General features: G+C 47.8%; 5 protein-coding genes across 5 annotated transcripts; 2 read left to right on the top strand and 3 right to left on the bottom strand.

Annotated features, from left to right (window-relative positions):
• Nucleotides 1-2,558: 2,558 nt before the first annotated feature.
• COCSADRAFT_37834 (uncharacterized protein) lies at nucleotides 2,559-3,802 on the top strand. The gene has a single exon (XM_007702818.1). The coding sequence runs from the start codon at nucleotides 2,649-2,651 to the stop codon at nucleotides 3,702-3,704; it is 1,056 nt and encodes a 351-aa protein (XP_007701008.1). The 5' UTR covers nucleotides 2,559-2,648; the 3' UTR covers nucleotides 3,705-3,802.
• Nucleotides 3,803-4,432: 630 nt separating this feature from the next.
• On the bottom strand, nucleotides 4,433-6,107 carry COCSADRAFT_191221 (uncharacterized protein). Its single transcript, XM_007703053.1, has 4 exons — nucleotides 5,890-6,107; nucleotides 5,702-5,837; nucleotides 4,977-5,652; nucleotides 4,433-4,921 (listed from the first exon to the last, which is right to left on the bottom strand). Exons 1-4 carry the CDS (start codon nucleotides 6,007-6,009, stop codon nucleotides 4,468-4,470), a joined length of 1,386 nt encoding a protein of 461 aa, XP_007701243.1. The 5' UTR covers nucleotides 6,010-6,107; the 3' UTR covers nucleotides 4,433-4,467.
• A 4,125-nt stretch (nucleotides 6,108-10,232) lies between these two features.
• Nucleotides 10,233-12,011, top strand: COCSADRAFT_161494 (uncharacterized protein; the record flags this gene model as incomplete). Its single annotated transcript, XM_007703054.1, has 1 exon — nucleotides 10,233-12,011. One exon carries the CDS (start codon nucleotides 10,233-10,235, stop codon nucleotides 12,009-12,011), a length of 1,779 nt encoding a protein of 592 aa, XP_007701244.1.
• Nucleotides 12,012-12,135: 124 nt separating this feature from the next.
• On the bottom strand, nucleotides 12,136-13,713 carry COCSADRAFT_172348 (uncharacterized protein; the record flags this gene model as incomplete). The annotated part of the gene is made up of 3 exons (XM_007703055.1): nucleotides 12,136-13,427; nucleotides 13,486-13,582; nucleotides 13,645-13,713. The coding sequence occupies 3 exons, from the start codon at nucleotides 13,711-13,713 to the stop codon at nucleotides 12,136-12,138; spliced, it is 1,458 nt and encodes a 485-aa protein (XP_007701245.1).
• A 601-nt stretch (nucleotides 13,714-14,314) lies between these two features.
• COCSADRAFT_27424 (uncharacterized protein) lies at nucleotides 14,315-15,263 on the bottom strand (the record flags this gene model as incomplete). Its single annotated transcript, XM_007702751.1, has 2 exons — nucleotides 14,315-15,183; nucleotides 15,206-15,263. 2 exons carry the CDS (start codon nucleotides 15,261-15,263, stop codon nucleotides 14,315-14,317), a joined length of 927 nt encoding a protein of 308 aa, XP_007700941.1.
• Nucleotides 15,264-15,666: the final 403 nt, after the last annotated feature.

Raw genomic sequence — 15,666 nt, forward strand, 5'->3', positions numbered from 1 at the left:
CATGAATAATAGCACTTAGCAATCATCCACGGAATTATAAGAACGAAAGCTTTACCTTGGGTGGCTGCCTATTTCCCTTCACCTCAAATTGCAAGGGACTGCGCGGCAGTTCGTTCAGACTAGGATGACCCTACTCGCCTAGTTCATCAGGACTGCCCAATTAATGAAACAATCGGTAAATCCTGGGTGTGGCACGGTGCATAAGACTGGGTTGTTGGTCTTGCAGTACTGGATTTTCGTAATCACCAGTGGACTGTGACACGAGAGACGGGTGGGCGGGCAATAGGTGCAGAAACGGGAAGCTTTTGCGATTATAATCTTTAGTAAAGAAAGCATGAGAACTATTAGTACAAAAGATAGATTAGCTTTTGTGCAGTGTATATCTGTTTTCTGGGATTGTTGTGATGTATAGTATCTCTATGCATGCTTACCAATATCCTGACACTTTGAGTTTATTTCGCATTGCAATGGTAAAACTGTTCCATGTACACCACCATCTTCTCTCTTCCTGTTCAAGCTAACTTGGTATCCCTTTGACCATCTTCCGCAATCAGTACACATCAGTTTTGTCATGGTAGCATCTCTGTCCGCAACAAACCCCATGTCGATCATCCCTTGGAATACCCATCGAAACTGGAGATGTAGTCGATACACAATCGGCCTTACGGGCCGGAATTGCTAGACCAAACGCTCTGTTTCTCTTCACTTCGGCGACCATACCTCTGCACGCTCCCTGCGCCTCTAATAACCTGCAGCGAGCAAAGCATCGAATCGGACGCTACGTCAGCATCCCTGCGTTCCTTGGTCAAGGGCTCTCCTATTCGGGTTACACAAAGGGCCTAGATGTTGAGACTAGCGTCAGTTTACAAGGCAGGAGTCCGAAGAAGAAAGTTGGGCGGGACGGCTCGTTAGCGCATCAGACCGGGTACGAGACAGATGTTTTTTTCTCGGTCAGAGCCTGGTAGGGATGCTTGCTACCAGTTTTTTCTGACCGGCCCGATTGATTTTGCTCATGCGCTATGATGAATGCTGCTGGCATGTGACGATGGCGATGCGGGAGCGAGGATCTGAAGAGATTGCAACGCTGACTGGTTTAGTAAGTAAATCGGGTTCGCGTCTTATGCTCGCTGTGATCCCCTGTGTCCTTTGTTGAGGGCGTTGCTTATAGAAAAGCTGCGTAAACAGCATTCCACATCCAATCACAGAAGAACCTTTTGTGAAGATTTTCTATCTTGGAAAATCGCGAGCGTGGCAATAGATTGAGAGTATCGTCTAAGTGACTACGCATGGTGAGGGACTTCTTCTTATGAAAACGTCAACTGAACTAGAATATGAAGCTATTGCGATTGAAGACTAGCGAATAGATGAGATAGTAGATCCCAACATGGAAAGGGTCAATGCATTGGTTAGGAATTTGCTATCTTGGTCATGTTTTGCTGCGACAAAAACCTCAGCTCTTGAGTGTCCATACTCAAGAACTCTCTAGAAATGAACACTTAATACGATGCCAACCTGTTGTTTAGTGTTGAGGACATTTACAATACGCAATTTCTCGATGTAAAATGCCAGAATGAGAAGAAGAAAAAGCTATCAGCTTTCTCCACCGAATGTTCCATCGCGCTCGATCGGGTTTTGTGCCAAGGCGATATAACGGGTTTCAATCGAATAAAATTTTTGTTCTTGCTTAAGTGTAAAACGTATGCTCATCGTTACTATCCCCTGATGTAAAATTCGGCATTTTCTCCAGCTCGTCATATGCTCTTAAGAAAAGACCCAGAGTAGCTATCAATGTGAGGAAATTTGATTGATTTCCTTCTTGCAAGTGAGAAGGATACTGGAAACGGGGAGTAAAAGAATATGAAGACATAGTAGAAACGCTTGATAAGAATGTACTATACAGCAAGTGGTGAAGTAAGGAGATGTGTTCGCTTAACCCCGATTGTATGTACGAGCGGAGAATTTTGCGGCTAACCTATGATTAGGACACCCCGCGTCTTAAAAGCAGGTCTGACGTCGGCCGAGCATATTCTCCTCGATGGATACAGATCCATAACTTGCAATATATCCGTAGTAATAATGCCGTAGATGACAAATCAGCAAGTAGACCTCTCAGCCGATCTAGAATGACGAAACGTCAACGGCAGCTAATCGAGGGCTGCATAGGCATCATTCCTTGTTGCGGGTTGTCACGTTGCGCCGGCAGATCGAACATCGTCTCAGAACAGGGGGGCGATACGTTGACGTCTTCACTGCGAGCCATGTCCGAGATTTTTGCAGTCTTGTCGCCGCAGGTGTAAACCTTTTTCGGACCTACTGGGCCGGGGTTAACGGTGATAGAAGTGCACGACCCACTTTGAGGCTCAAAAACGTGATAAAAGTGGGCCCGGTGCTAACGGCGTAGATCGGCGAAAGGGCAAAACACCGGGGTATCCATACTGACATACCTCATACACCAGACCGTCTTTTGGTGTATTACAAATGTCCAGGAAATTTTCTAGAAGGGCGAGGGAAACGAGAGTATAAAACTTGAGCTGTATAGCTTGTATAATCACCAATTCAGCCAACAAATCTCATCTCACATAACTACAACACTATTTCTCAACCTCCTTTGTGTAATTCCATTTTCAATACTAAAGCGAACGAGAAAGATGTCCTCATCATCTGACTTCCAGGGCTGGGTAGCCCACGACCCCTCCGCTGCCGACGGCAACATGAAATGGGGCGACTACGCCCCCAAGAACTTCGAGTCCACAGATATTGAGATGGAAATCAGCCACTGCGGTGTCTGCGGCTCCGATATCCACACCCTCCGCTCCGGCTGGGGCCCCTCAGACTACCCTCTTGTCGTTGGTCACGAGATCATTGGCAAGGTTACTCGTGTCGGAGACTCCGTCAAGGACCTCAAGGTCGGCGACCGCGTTGGTGTTGGCGCGCAGTCTGACTGCTGTGAGAGCTGCAGGCCTTGCAAGGCCAAGCAAGAGTCCAACTGCAACAACTTTGTCATGACCTACAACGCAAAGTACAAGACCGGTGACAAGGCCCAAGGAGGTTACGCAAAGAAATGGCGTGGACCGGCTTCTTTCGCTATCCCTATTCCGGAGGGTCTTCCTTCGGAGTACGCTGCTCCTCTCATGTGCGGTGGTGTAACCGTCTACAACCCCCTCGTTACCTATGGTGCCGGCCCAGGAAAGCGCGTCGGTGTTGTCGGTATCGGCGGTCTCGGTCACTTCGCTCTTCTTTTCGCAAAGGCCCTTGGCTGCGACGAAGTCGTTGCCATCTCCCGCTCCTCTTCCAAGAAGGCCGACGCGCTGGAACTCGGCGCTGATAGGTTCATCGCTACTGGCGAGGATCCTGAATGGATGAACAAGAACGCCGGTGGCCTCGATATCATCATTTCCACCATCTCTGGCGGATTCGCGCTCGACCAGTACCTCAACCTCCTTGACGTAAACGGTACTTTTGTTCAGCTCGGCGCTCCCGACGACCCACTTCCCAGCTTCTCTCCCATGGGTTTGATCTTCAAGAACTTGAAGATTGCTGGTTCTCTTATCGGTACCAGGCAGCACATTGCCGATATGTTGGAGTTGGCGAAGAAGACGAACCTCAAGGCTTGGGTCCAGGTCAGGCCCATGTCTGAGGCTAATGATGTTATTGTTGATTTCGAAAAGGGCCTCCCTAGGTACCGATATGTGCTTAAGAACTAGGTCCTTTGGTATGAGAAGATATACCGACGAAGACGATACCCTGTATTTGTAGTTTAGAAGATATTACATGAATAGAACTTTTAATGACTATTTGGCTGCATTCGGATGTCTTAAAACAAGTCTGTCCACAATAGGTATTGAACTGATAAAGTGTCTTTTTATAGCTGATTCTACTAATGACTATCCTACGGCAGTTCGTTGGAGTTGCTATCAAACTTACGTATTCAACATGTCGTATTAACTATTTGCTAAAAGACGCGTTTAACATCGATATTAGACTAAGAGCTTGGTTAGAAGGTTGTTATATATCATGATAATGTTAAGACTATGGCGAGTTTTGAGATGTGGCATTATGACTAGGCATGGTATCCACAAAAGGATAGTGTGACTTAGCCGTGTGCAATTGGGATCAGCCATGTGTTTTAAACTAGTTATGTGCTTCTGGAGGATCCTTTCTTGCCTAATTTATGTAACTGTCTTCAAGCATTGCTAGGATGCAGGGTCAAGCCCAGCCAACCCTTTGTTTAGCCTATGGCATTAGCGTACACTACTTTGTTATTCGAATCAGGAAACGCGGGGTTAGAAATGCTAGCTCTCTAGTTGTCATGGGTATAGTATAGCTGCTTGACCAATGCATCCTTTTGCGGGGTTCCTGTGCTGGGACTACCCATGGATACCTTATGAAACCATTGATTCCAGGAATTTGGAATTTCTATTAAGAACAATTGGTTTCATATTAAAGAGGTATAATAAAACTACGAAATTATACGCTTGAGATGCTTGTGCGACTACTTTGGTTTGCTGGCTTTTGCTGGCCGAATCGACCCATTTCCATTCCCACAAGCGACTGCTCATCGCTATCAGTATGTCGTACTTCGTAAGTGGTCGTATATGTGATGACATCCTGATCGCCTCCTTTCCTCGAACCGAACGACTTCCCTCCTTTACTTGCTAAAGCAATGTCCTCTTTCTTCATTCCAAAACTTTGATTTCCGTTTCCGTAATACGCTGCTCGATCAGTGGCCCTGGTTGTACCCAGGATTTTAGGAAATAACCGTACGAGTATGACGCGTAATGTTGGTAGATTAGCGCACATGATACCGATGTTGAGCTCGAGATTTGACCAAGTGATGACGTCGACCTGATCCCATGTTGGGTTCGAGGAAGAGGCAAAAGTCACAAGAGATCGTAGACGAAGAATTGAAATGACAGTGACGCTGGATATACGATCAGCACTTAAGCTCTCTCACAATGGGCATGGGCTAAACTCACAATGTACCCACACAGAACATGATAGCTACGCCGAACTTCTTGCGCCAGGATAACTGTAACTGAAAGACTTCCCACAAGGGTACAGCCAGCATCCAAATATCCGTGATAATGCTGATAATGGCGTTGGACCATGCGAGGGCGTTGATATTGATGCATTGACCCTGGTGTTCTCCGTCCCATTTCCACCAGTTGTATGATATCGGTCGGCATTGGAAAATCGACGCGGTGATGAATGCGATAGCGTAGAGGCAAGTGAAGATGATAGTTGCCCAAATGATTTTCTTGATGCTTTGCTTCGGGAATATCCGTAAAAAGAAGAAAAGGAGCATGAGCTTCAATAAAGCGATGTGGAAGAAATAGAGCACTTCCAAGCCAAAAAGATATTTGGCAAACTCGGTGATTTGGTCAGGGTCGACCGTCCAAACATCTCTTCCGAGTCCATTAGGCACGACAGCCCGGTCAATGATGACAACAGACGGTGCCCCTGAAACCAGAGCGGCGACAACGCACCAGTCGTCATACGCAAATTCGCCACCAGAGAAGAATCCTCTATAGAAGAGCCTAGTAAGACCGAAGGCAGCAGTCAAGACGGCAATGACAATGTTGGATACGCGGACACTCTCGCCTCTATAACGCATCGGAGCGTGACATACTGTCATGGTCGCATTTTTGGTTACTAGATTTCAAATTAGCGGTGTTCATAGTCACAATAAAGTAACACTCACTCAGCCCTTGCCTCAGCGTACATGTTTTATGTACACAAATCTCGACTTGGTGCTGTAATTTCATATTTTGGCATATGCAAGTTGCATTGTTCAATGCACATGATGACTTGGAGACAGCCGTGACTAGACACTCTTGCTAGATAGTTGCATCAGTAGATGTCCCCGAGATCATCGAGGATGGGACATACCGCGCAGTCGGGAAGCTGTTCCACTGCTGATACCAAAGCCGAGTCATCGGGAACCAAACCCTGGGCAAGTGCCAGCTGCATCCATACTAGCAACGAGAGCAGGAGTTGCACAGACTTCATTCTTTCTTTTGTCCGTACGCGGCTCGAGACTGAACAAACGAACTAAGAAAGCAGATGTGTTCTAAAACAAGTCCTGATTCCGATGCTGCATGGGGAACGGAGAATATTTAGTATCATGCGAGGAACCAGTCCAAGCCACTGTTCTCCAGGGGCCAGCTCTTTCGAGAAAATTAGAAGAGAGACGAACGACTATAGGAAGTTGGCGCCATGGGAGGGAAGACGGTAACTATAGCGTAGTGGGAGGCGGGTTCTGAGCGACTCTAGTATCTCTCACCAAGCGGCATTCTTCATCGCAATCAGAGTTCCGTTGCCGTAGAGGTCATCCCTGCTTCACGCATGGCAGGACCTGCACTAGGTCCCACAGCCATGGAATACAACCAATGATGGAATTAAAACTAGGATGAGCGGAGTTGCCCCATACATGTTGAAGTGGATCTCTCTGCACGCCCTGCAGGGCAATCGCGGTCGGCAACGGAGATCATACTTTTCGCGAACAGTGGACTCACAAGAGTGAAGGGGTTCGCCTAACATGCAGGAAAGGTTAAGATACGGAAAGGAGACAGACCCCGGACTTGTGCCGCTGAGCCTCACCGGGCACCTTTGCCGAGCGAAATCCTTCAAAGTCCAGCCTTACTTGGCGTCTTCCGATGCTTGAAATTCTTGGAGAGCGCTGAGACATGGTGGGCTATCGTGAACCCATAGCAAAGCCGGAGAGTGCCCCGAAGATAGTGCCTGGTTCCGCGCCCAAGTGGCGAAAGAAGCGACTGGGCATGCACCTCCACTAGGTAATGCAGGCGTTCAGGTTGAGGTCATCCGCACCCGCCCGTGGGCATGTCCACCATGAATAGTTCTCTCGGCAAAAGGGCTCTGGTACGCTTTAGCTTCTCGTGCCACATGGCAATCGGCACTTTCTTTTTGCACATCGTGTTCGCAACGGTGTCGATCACCTTACATACGTACGTCCACCAGGGTCGCACCCCAAATCCTCGACGCCACCCGCTGCTCCACTCTTCCTTGCAGATACAAGCATAAGCATCCCGCAATTTGGCATATGTCAATGTCAACTAGATGCAAAACCACTATGGTGTGTGAAACAAGGGGATTTACAGAGCCAACCGGTCTATTCCTAGGAAGGCTGAGTGTCAGTCTAGTGTCTCCATGAGGAAGAAAAGTGCCGGGCGCCTCTTACATGACACACGCCACCCCTCCAATAACCTTTTCTAGTTTGTTCTTTCAGCTCTGTTGGTTTCGTCGCAGTGACGATAGGCTGCACACATATTGGCATCTTCTAGCTAAGTTACCGTTTGGGTGCCAATGGCAAACGTGCATAGACCTAGGAGGCATCACTCCGAGCCCAGGACGCCACACCCGAAAATCCTCTACCACTCACGTCCATTACATGACATGCTCCACGTGTTAGGGGCTCTATTTTCCCGAATTTTTATCCGATGAATCTAGAGACCGGTCGCTTCAAACTATCAAATTGTAGAAACCATATGTCCTATAGCACAGGCAAGACAACCCCCGGTTGATAGGGCAGTCTTACATGCTATACCTGACGCGACATTGAAACGAGGCCACGCGACAGGGTGAATTAAGATTTCCAGGATGCATGCCCCTTTCCTATGGGTCGCATGCGTCGCGTCTGACCACAGTGGCGGCTGTGACGCAATTGTTCCAGTCTTTTAAGGTTGAATGTCGGCCGAAATTTGCGACCCAATGTCGCAACTCATGAGCACAAGCATCACATCCCCGCGTTCATCACTCGTATTATAACGATACCTATGCAGGTTATTCGCATGCATTTAGTCCACGCATACACATGACTGTAAAACAGCGTATATCTATACGCACACCCAATCTTGTCGATAGAAGTTAGTGTATGTGCACAGCCACGACAGCTGAAGCTCTTCACCGGAACAAGGCACCTCCGACAAATATCGGCCATTCCTTAAGACCGACGATACATGTGTATAACTTAGAAAATCAGGGACTGGAATAAAAACGCAAGGCAATCTCCACATTACGATTCCTGTCTATGGAAACTCCATAGCTACTCCATCGCTACTCCATCTACCCCATGCGCTTGTCTGTCTAGTTGCGCCCACAACCCACATCCTGAAGCTGTCTCTACCTTGGGTTGATACGCTATCTACAACTAGCTCAGCTTTTAGTGCTATGCTTTGGTAGTGATGGAAAGTTCCGCACGTAAACCTGGAAGCGGTGACATATTCTTGCGGCTTTGCCGGACTACATTCGGGTCTTGGTTGGACGATCACTCTGCAAATCGTTCTAAACGGTTGATCATCGGCGCGGCGCATCTGTACTAACCAACACACGTGCCAGTGGTCGGCGATCATCATGGTGCGAGCTACGGGAAGGAATGGATTGCTTGTTAGCACATCCTTAAAGGTCCTATCACCATACAGTGCGCCTTTGTATCGACACCGCACATTCCCTCATTGGCTGTATTTCGCTGAATATATAAAGCTGGGTTGTCATTGGTGCGTTTTTTGATAATAGCGTTCGTCATTCTTAGTGCATACACATGCGACTGCATCACGGTAAAAGGAAAGTGTTCAGATGTACGGCTTCTAAACCATTCTTGAAGGTACTTACTTGTGCTAGCGAGAATGGACACCGCGATACAAACATGTCTATCACAGATGCTTCCATTACTCGACGCGAAATCATTGCCACCCCCGTATTCACTCCCTGGATTCTTTCTTCTCCTGATATCAGTTTCAAATTACATCTTGTGATCGAGGCGCATCCTCGGCCTCAGGATCTCTAGCATTGATCTGCATCTATCGCCCAGTTGTAGCCAATCGAGATATTCCCACACATCATGCAAACTCTATTATGGCGTCCCCCGGCCACATAAGAAACAGAGGTTGTATCTTGAAGATCTCGATCATCAGCTGCGCATGCATAGCTGACGGAGTTTCTATCTGCGTTGAAATCCCGATAATGTGATGGTTTTTTTTGTCTTATTTGCATTCTTGATTTCCTATTCCCGTACGGTCAAATGTTCAACTAAAACCGAAACAGACATCTCCACATCTCATCAATTCATGGGATTGAAGATCCTAGGTTGTGTCTAGGGTACGTTCAGTCGAGCTGGAATAACTTGTTCGCCATACTCCACATAATCAACTACATGCCCTCTCAGGACGCTCTCAAACTCTCAGGCGATATCGAAATGGTCATGAAAAGCAGCGTAGATCTTTACACATAATGACTGAACTCTTCTCAACGTGGTTATTGGGACCTATTTTTCTTTTTCAGATACCAATGAGATGAAGTTGCATGGCTATAACAAGATGTAGGTAAATATACAATTTACCTTCACACAGTTTGTTCTCCGAGCATTGAGAGTAAATCTGGTTATTCAGAATCCCACATAGAAAGCACACTTCTCTTTTGATCATGGAACCTAAAGAGAGAAAACCCAGAGGACTTCATACCTACGAGACCTGGTAGTGAAGTGATGGATATTCAGCATTGAGACTAGGCCTAGACTTTCGTGCATAATATCACGTGAATATGCGTTACGTCATCACTATCGATAACACTAGCGCCATTTGGACATTTTTCGAAAGTGAGAACTTGGGAACAGGCACAACCGTCATCCCTTGAAATGCGACCAAATTGAGTTATTGCTCTCCTTTTTCGCCCACTCGCGACCGCACCGGCTGATGCTCGGTCTCTGTCGACTACGATGCCTATCCCACCCCGCTCCATACTTCCAGACACGCTATCTCCGAACGCTCCCTCGCGAAATACCGACATACACTCCGCAATGGAATCCGACACTACAAAAATCTACGGGACTAATTACAGAATTGAATGGATCTAGGACTGCCCCGGAGGCAGCCTTTAGCGACATAACTCGGGCCACAGAGCCCAAGAAGCCTGCAAATGTACAACATGCATTGATCTCTCTGGAAGGTGGCCATTTCAGGAACCTATATACACTCAAAAGGCTTCACATTGTACTACAATCGGTCAGTACCACAGATGGCTGTGATGATAGTCTTCGCGCACCCTTGTGGCGGGCATATATGCTATCAAAAGCAATCTATCCTCGAGTTTTGACACGTCTCTCGAAAAGAGCCTGGGATCTCCTATGGACGACACAGTCTATTGATTCGCCCAATAATCGAAACCGAAAGGCACACTTGAAACAGATTCTTTGCGACATGGAGAGGGTGGGACACACTATGACCGTTGAGCAGAGGGCCAGATATCTCGAAAGAACATTTCTGAATGGCAGAGAAGATTACGCTATCAGCGCATGGGAGCAGGACCATGTTTCGGATCTTGACAGTGCAATAGATGGCCATATACCGGAACATTTGGAAATTGGAGCTAAGCTACATGCTCTCTTCGGGAATGTTGACCGTAGCCGGTGGATCATGAATGAGCTCTTCCGTTTATATCCTAATTGGGACACCTCTGTTATGATGGTTGTATTTCGCGCTCACACGAGCTCGGAGCTTTCAGAACATCATCATCTAGCAAAGCAAATCTATGTCAGGATGAGAGAGCAGAAAGGCGATGCTTGCACAATTGAGGACTACGACGCTTGGCTTGTGGGATTTCTAGAAGCACGCAGTCTGACCGATGCAAAGCAAGTGTTCCGAGACATGGTCAAGGGTGGCTATTTGCTTGTCAGCGGAGCCACTGGTCGAGCCGAATCAGTCTTAAGGAGACTACATTTGCTGTATCATCTTGGCACTGACATCTCCAAGATGACTAGTATCGCTCTCGATGCCATCTCAGTTCTCCCGCCTGTATATCATGGCCATATATTCGGCGATTGGATGAAGTCTGCTGTTGTGGAAAAGGCACCAGAGGCAGCGGCTCAAATACTGGATGTGATGCTGAAGAGAGGATATCAACCAGAAACGTTCCATTTCAACATGCTACTTAAAGCTTTGATACGTACAAAAGATACTCCCAATATCCTTAAGGCTGAGAACATCGGGTGGCGCATGATCGATGAAGCGTGCAAAGCCCGCGAGAGACGTTCATCGGATCCACAGAGCATCGGCAAGAGGTTTATCGACAATGACACGGGTGCAGGTACTGTACAAGGCGTCCCTGCAGCCAATGTTACTACGTTTGCCCTGATCATGCAACATCATGCTAAGAGCTTGCAATGGGAGCATGTTGAGTACTTAACCCGTCAGCTTAAGGAGACGACTGTTGAGCCGAATGCCACTATCATGAATGTTATCATGGACAACAAGTGTCGCCAGGGTGCTTACAGTGAAGCCTGGGTGGTCTATAAAGCCCTTACCAACCCACAAGAAGGCAGTAAAGGCGTTTTCCCGAACGGTGCAAGCCTCCGCTGTCTTTGGAAAACGCTTCGCCTAGCACTTGGAGACCACGCTACCCGGAATGATCCTGCCCTGCCCACGCCTCGCGAGCTATTGAAAGAGACGATATCCTGGCGAACTCTAAGTCGCAGTCGCTACGACGCTGATCGTTTCAGAATGGGCATCGCGGGTGCTGACAAGGGAGCGGTAACGTCACTCATCATGCACTGTTTCGGCTACACTCAGGACCTAGCTGGCTCGCTCATTGCCCTGCATGTTCTCCGTCACCACTTTTCCATATTTCCAACCAACAAAGCAGCCCAGATCTTGCAAAAACAAATGGCTTGGGTAGACATGGCGCGCGAGTCAGAATCTGTGCGTAGTCAATATTTCCACAGTCGCTCCAACAAGAAGAATATGGAACGTGTTGTGAGAGTATACAATATTCTTTTGGAGCAGCGGTTGGCTAGGATGGATCTGAAAGAAGGAGAGTATGAGAAGTTGACCGAGGAGCAGATTGGAGACGTGGGACTGAACCTGTTGAGTGAGTATGTGAGAGTAATGCTTAAGAGGAATTATCCGCCTGAGATTGTGGAAGCTATGATTGATACAGCGAGGCGTGCAGTGGGCGTGCCCGACCTGCCTACTGGGGATATGGACGCTTTTGAGGTGGTCTGAATGGAAGTGCTCTGAGAAAAGTTGCAAGAGCACATGACGAGAACACATTCGTATCCTTTGATCACGTTCAACAAACTCTAGAAATATCACTCTAACTATTACCATAACCATCATGACTCAAGATCTACAAACTTACTGGAAAACGATCCCTGAGCCGCTCCCCAAAGACATAGAACAAAATCGGAGCAGGTGCAAGGAGTAAGCTCACGAATGCAAACGTACTGATTCCCCAACCATAGCCCAGTTTCTCGAACAGCGCGGGTGCAAGGATTGGAACAATGCCACCGACTACACTACGGAAAACAGTACCAGCTGCTATCGCGCTTGCAGCGTACTTCTCGAAGCTGTCAATGAAGTAGTTTTGCGTGCTGTTGAGAATCATAACTTGTCCGATGCCGTAGAAGAATGTTGCGGCGATAGAGACGAGCCAGTGCCCATGTTTCTCGACTGCCCAAGCGAACCAGAAGAGAGACATTGGGATAAAGACGGACCCAATATTTGCCAGCGGCAGGCGGAATTCGGGTTGAGCTTTCTCATGGTTTTTGGCTGTGAGTGACTTGTACACAGTGTCGATGCGTGGGACGAGAAACCATACTGCAAACAAGAAGCCACAGCCTGGTCCGAGATAGAGCAGCCCAACTTGCTCAGTGGAAAACCCGTAGTCATCTTCGTAGATGGGCTGCATATTCGTGTAGATGCTGTACGTAGTGCCGAAGATGAGAGCTTGATATACCGCCATGACAGCAACGATGGGTTGCGCAAAGATCTTTGGAGGACGCTTCAGGGCCTGTGCAATCTTTTCGCGTAGGGGTCGCGCATCCTCGCCTTCATACGAGTACTTTGTGTCATCCCATTCAGCCGTTTGTGCCTCGAACTCGGCCTTCTTGCCACTCAGAATCACAGGTGCGTACGTTTCGCGCAGGAAAAAGTATCCAGCAAGCGTGTTGATGAAGCAGACAATACTCATGATCCAGAAGACCCATCTCCAGCCAAGTCGTTGAACGATCAGCCCTCCGAACAGGGGTCCGAGGGTGGGACCTAAAAGGGGACCAAGGAGATACCAGCCAAACACACCAGCTCTCTCGTTGGGCAAAAACATGTCGCTTATGGTGCCACCACCATTTGCAATGCCTACGCTACCGAAGAAACCGGCAATGCTTCGCACCGTGATCAGGAAGGCAATGTTGGGCGCAAGTGCGGTGGGAATCTGGAGGAGTGTAAAGATAGAGAAGCATGTGAGATAGATTTTCCTGCGGCCAAACGTCTCAGATAGAGGTGCTAGAATCAAAGGACCAATGCCTAGCATAACCACAAAGCCAGTCGTCGTTCCGATGACAGCGGTTGTGGAGCAGTTGAGGTCTTTAGCGATTTGCGCAATACCGGGTGTAAACATGGATGAGACCAGGGGGCTGAGGACTAGGTGTATTTGTTAGCACAATGATATGCAGGAAGAGGGTGGCTGGATATGTGTTACTTGACATGAGGGCTATGACGGCCACATTTGCCATTTTCCGGCCTTTGGTCCATTCTCGTGGGTTTTCCTCGTTGGGTAAGTCCTCGATACGCAGATGCTGTCGCGAATCAGTAACCCTTTCATTTTGTGTGCTAGAAAACGCGTGCGAAGATGACATACCGTGCAAGGCTGCCCCTCTTCGCTATATCTCTGCTGCAATAGCGGTGCGCGCTCATCTTGTGTAGGCATAGTAGTCACAGTATACGGTGGTGTATGATGTTAACGGGCGTGAAGCGCGACTGTGGTTGAGAGAAGCATCGCGAGCTTCTGATACCTGGCAGCCACATCTGCAGGGCTGACGAGAAAGTAGGCGTCATTGTGGCTAAAGCAATCATGCTGTTTAGCCGCGTTGGGTCGTGTTTGTGGATATCTCATCTTTGGAGCGTCATCGATATATGCCGGGGGAGATCGGGTGATGCGCGATCGACGAGGTTCATTTTGGCCAATCATGTCGACTTCCATTAACACCATATAAACATCCCACCACAACCTTCGCGTTTCAGTAGTCATCGCACAACTACCAAGGGCACAGATTAGGGGATTGGTATGACTGGTAAATTTGGAAATGAACCTTGTTGTTTCTATATCCTTATCGCAATAAAATGTGCGTGGTGACTTGGGCGGTTGTGCTTTTGATTTGTTGTGGAAATACTAGACACCACTTTCACTGTCTTCTATGGAGATGAATCTGTAGGGTTTCTTTGCTTTTATTCAAAACAGTGCTATCCAATAATTTCGTATCCAAACTATAATATCGGAGCCTTCGTGAGTTAAAGGAACACCTCCACCTCTACGTCGCGGCTCCTGCTTCACTGTTCTTCTTATACTTTACAACACACTCTACATTCTCGTACACTTCATCAAGACCGCGTAGGTCCCATTTATCGAGCAGCTCTCCCACAATACGAGGATTGCTACCATTCTTAGGCCCGCGTTCTTTGTATACGATGCGGAACCTTGGGAAAACTTCGGTCGAAGAGGCGGTCATATAAACCGAGATCTCGTTCATCCGCAAACCTTTCCGCCAAGTGTCGCTAGCGTCTTCGAATTCATAAAGGAGGTCCATATGCTCCAGTTCTTCATCATGAAATTCTTCCCATTCCTCTAAGTCTGCTTCTGTAGATCCGCATGTGCATTCTTCGTGGATGCTTGTTCTTTCTTCCCATTCATCAGTGATTGGATTGGTGTACCCTTCGCAGCAAGGGCATATCCTCTCGTCTGGAGGTAGACGTCCCATGATATCCTCGTAGGTTGCGGTGCTAAAAGTAAAATAGGGACAGAATGCATCTATGCGGAACAGGCGCGTGATGTTGCATTTTGACTTTTCGCCGACCGTATATTGCGTTCCAATGGTGAAACATTTTGGTGCATGCTTGAGTTCAGCAATGGTCGGTATGAAGGTCGAGATAAATGACACCGAAGTCTCGAGTCCCGTGAATCGAATGGAACTGCTTCGCATCCATAGCGGACGAAACTCAGCCCGAATCTGCCTACAGGTCTGTGTGAGGCCGAAAAAATTCCAGAAGCGTGTCGCATATGGCTTTGGGACGGCCTTTCGAAGTAATGCGTCGCCTTCTGGGGTGTTTGGTGGTCCGGCAGCGATGGCGAAGTCGTATATAAGATTTCGGATCTCTTGGATATATTCAGTAAGAACCACTACTATATTGATGAGTGTACCTACCTGCAGAGTGTTCAAGGAAGTCGTAAAAGCTTTGGGCGTTCCTTGTTGTTGGTGCCATGTTGCTGGTAATGGGTAGCGATTTTAAGTCAATAGTATGATCTTAAAAAGGAGACGAACTGTGAGCTCAGAGACATGGACACAGTGTCAAGTACATATATGTGAGTGGGAGTATGCCAGGGTGGCCGGTCAGGTGGCAGGTCAGTGAATGATATACGCCTAGTTGCCTTTCACTAAGTTGCATGGGTCCCAGCGTGTGTCTCTCATGGCTATCTGGCTAACACACAGTATGAATGTGAAATTTGCAGGTAGCTATGAGGCTTCTTGCGGAGATATAACAAATCATGAACCGAAGAAGGGCAAGTTAGACTCTAGTGTAATATCTTTCGAACTTGCAATGGCAGTGGCATGAAACACGTACCCATCGTGAATTGTAGGTGAAGGAATGCAAGTGAAAGAAAGAT

This window comes from Bipolaris sorokiniana (genome assembly GCF_000338995.1).
Source record: "Bipolaris sorokiniana ND90Pr unplaced genomic scaffold COCSAscaffold_9, whole genome shotgun sequence".
Taxonomy (NCBI): domain Eukaryota; kingdom Fungi; phylum Ascomycota; class Dothideomycetes; order Pleosporales; family Pleosporaceae; genus Bipolaris; species Bipolaris sorokiniana.

Coding starts and splice junctions, on each gene's coding strand:
- COCSADRAFT_191221 (XM_007703053.1), bottom strand. CDS start 6,009: ATGAAGTCTGTGCAACTCCTGCTCTCGTTGCTAGTATGGATGCAGCTG. Junction 5,653..5,701: donor TACGCTGAGGCAAGGGCTGA/GTGAGTGTTACT, acceptor TTTGAAATCTAG/TAACCAAAAATGCGACCATG. Junction 4,922..4,976: donor ATGTTCTGTGTGGGTACATT/GTGAGTTTAGCC, acceptor TCGTATATCCAG/CGTCACTGTCATTTCAATTC.
- COCSADRAFT_37834 (XM_007702818.1), top strand. CDS start 2,649: ATGTCCTCATCATCTGACTTCCAGGGCTGGGTAGCCCACGACCCCTCC.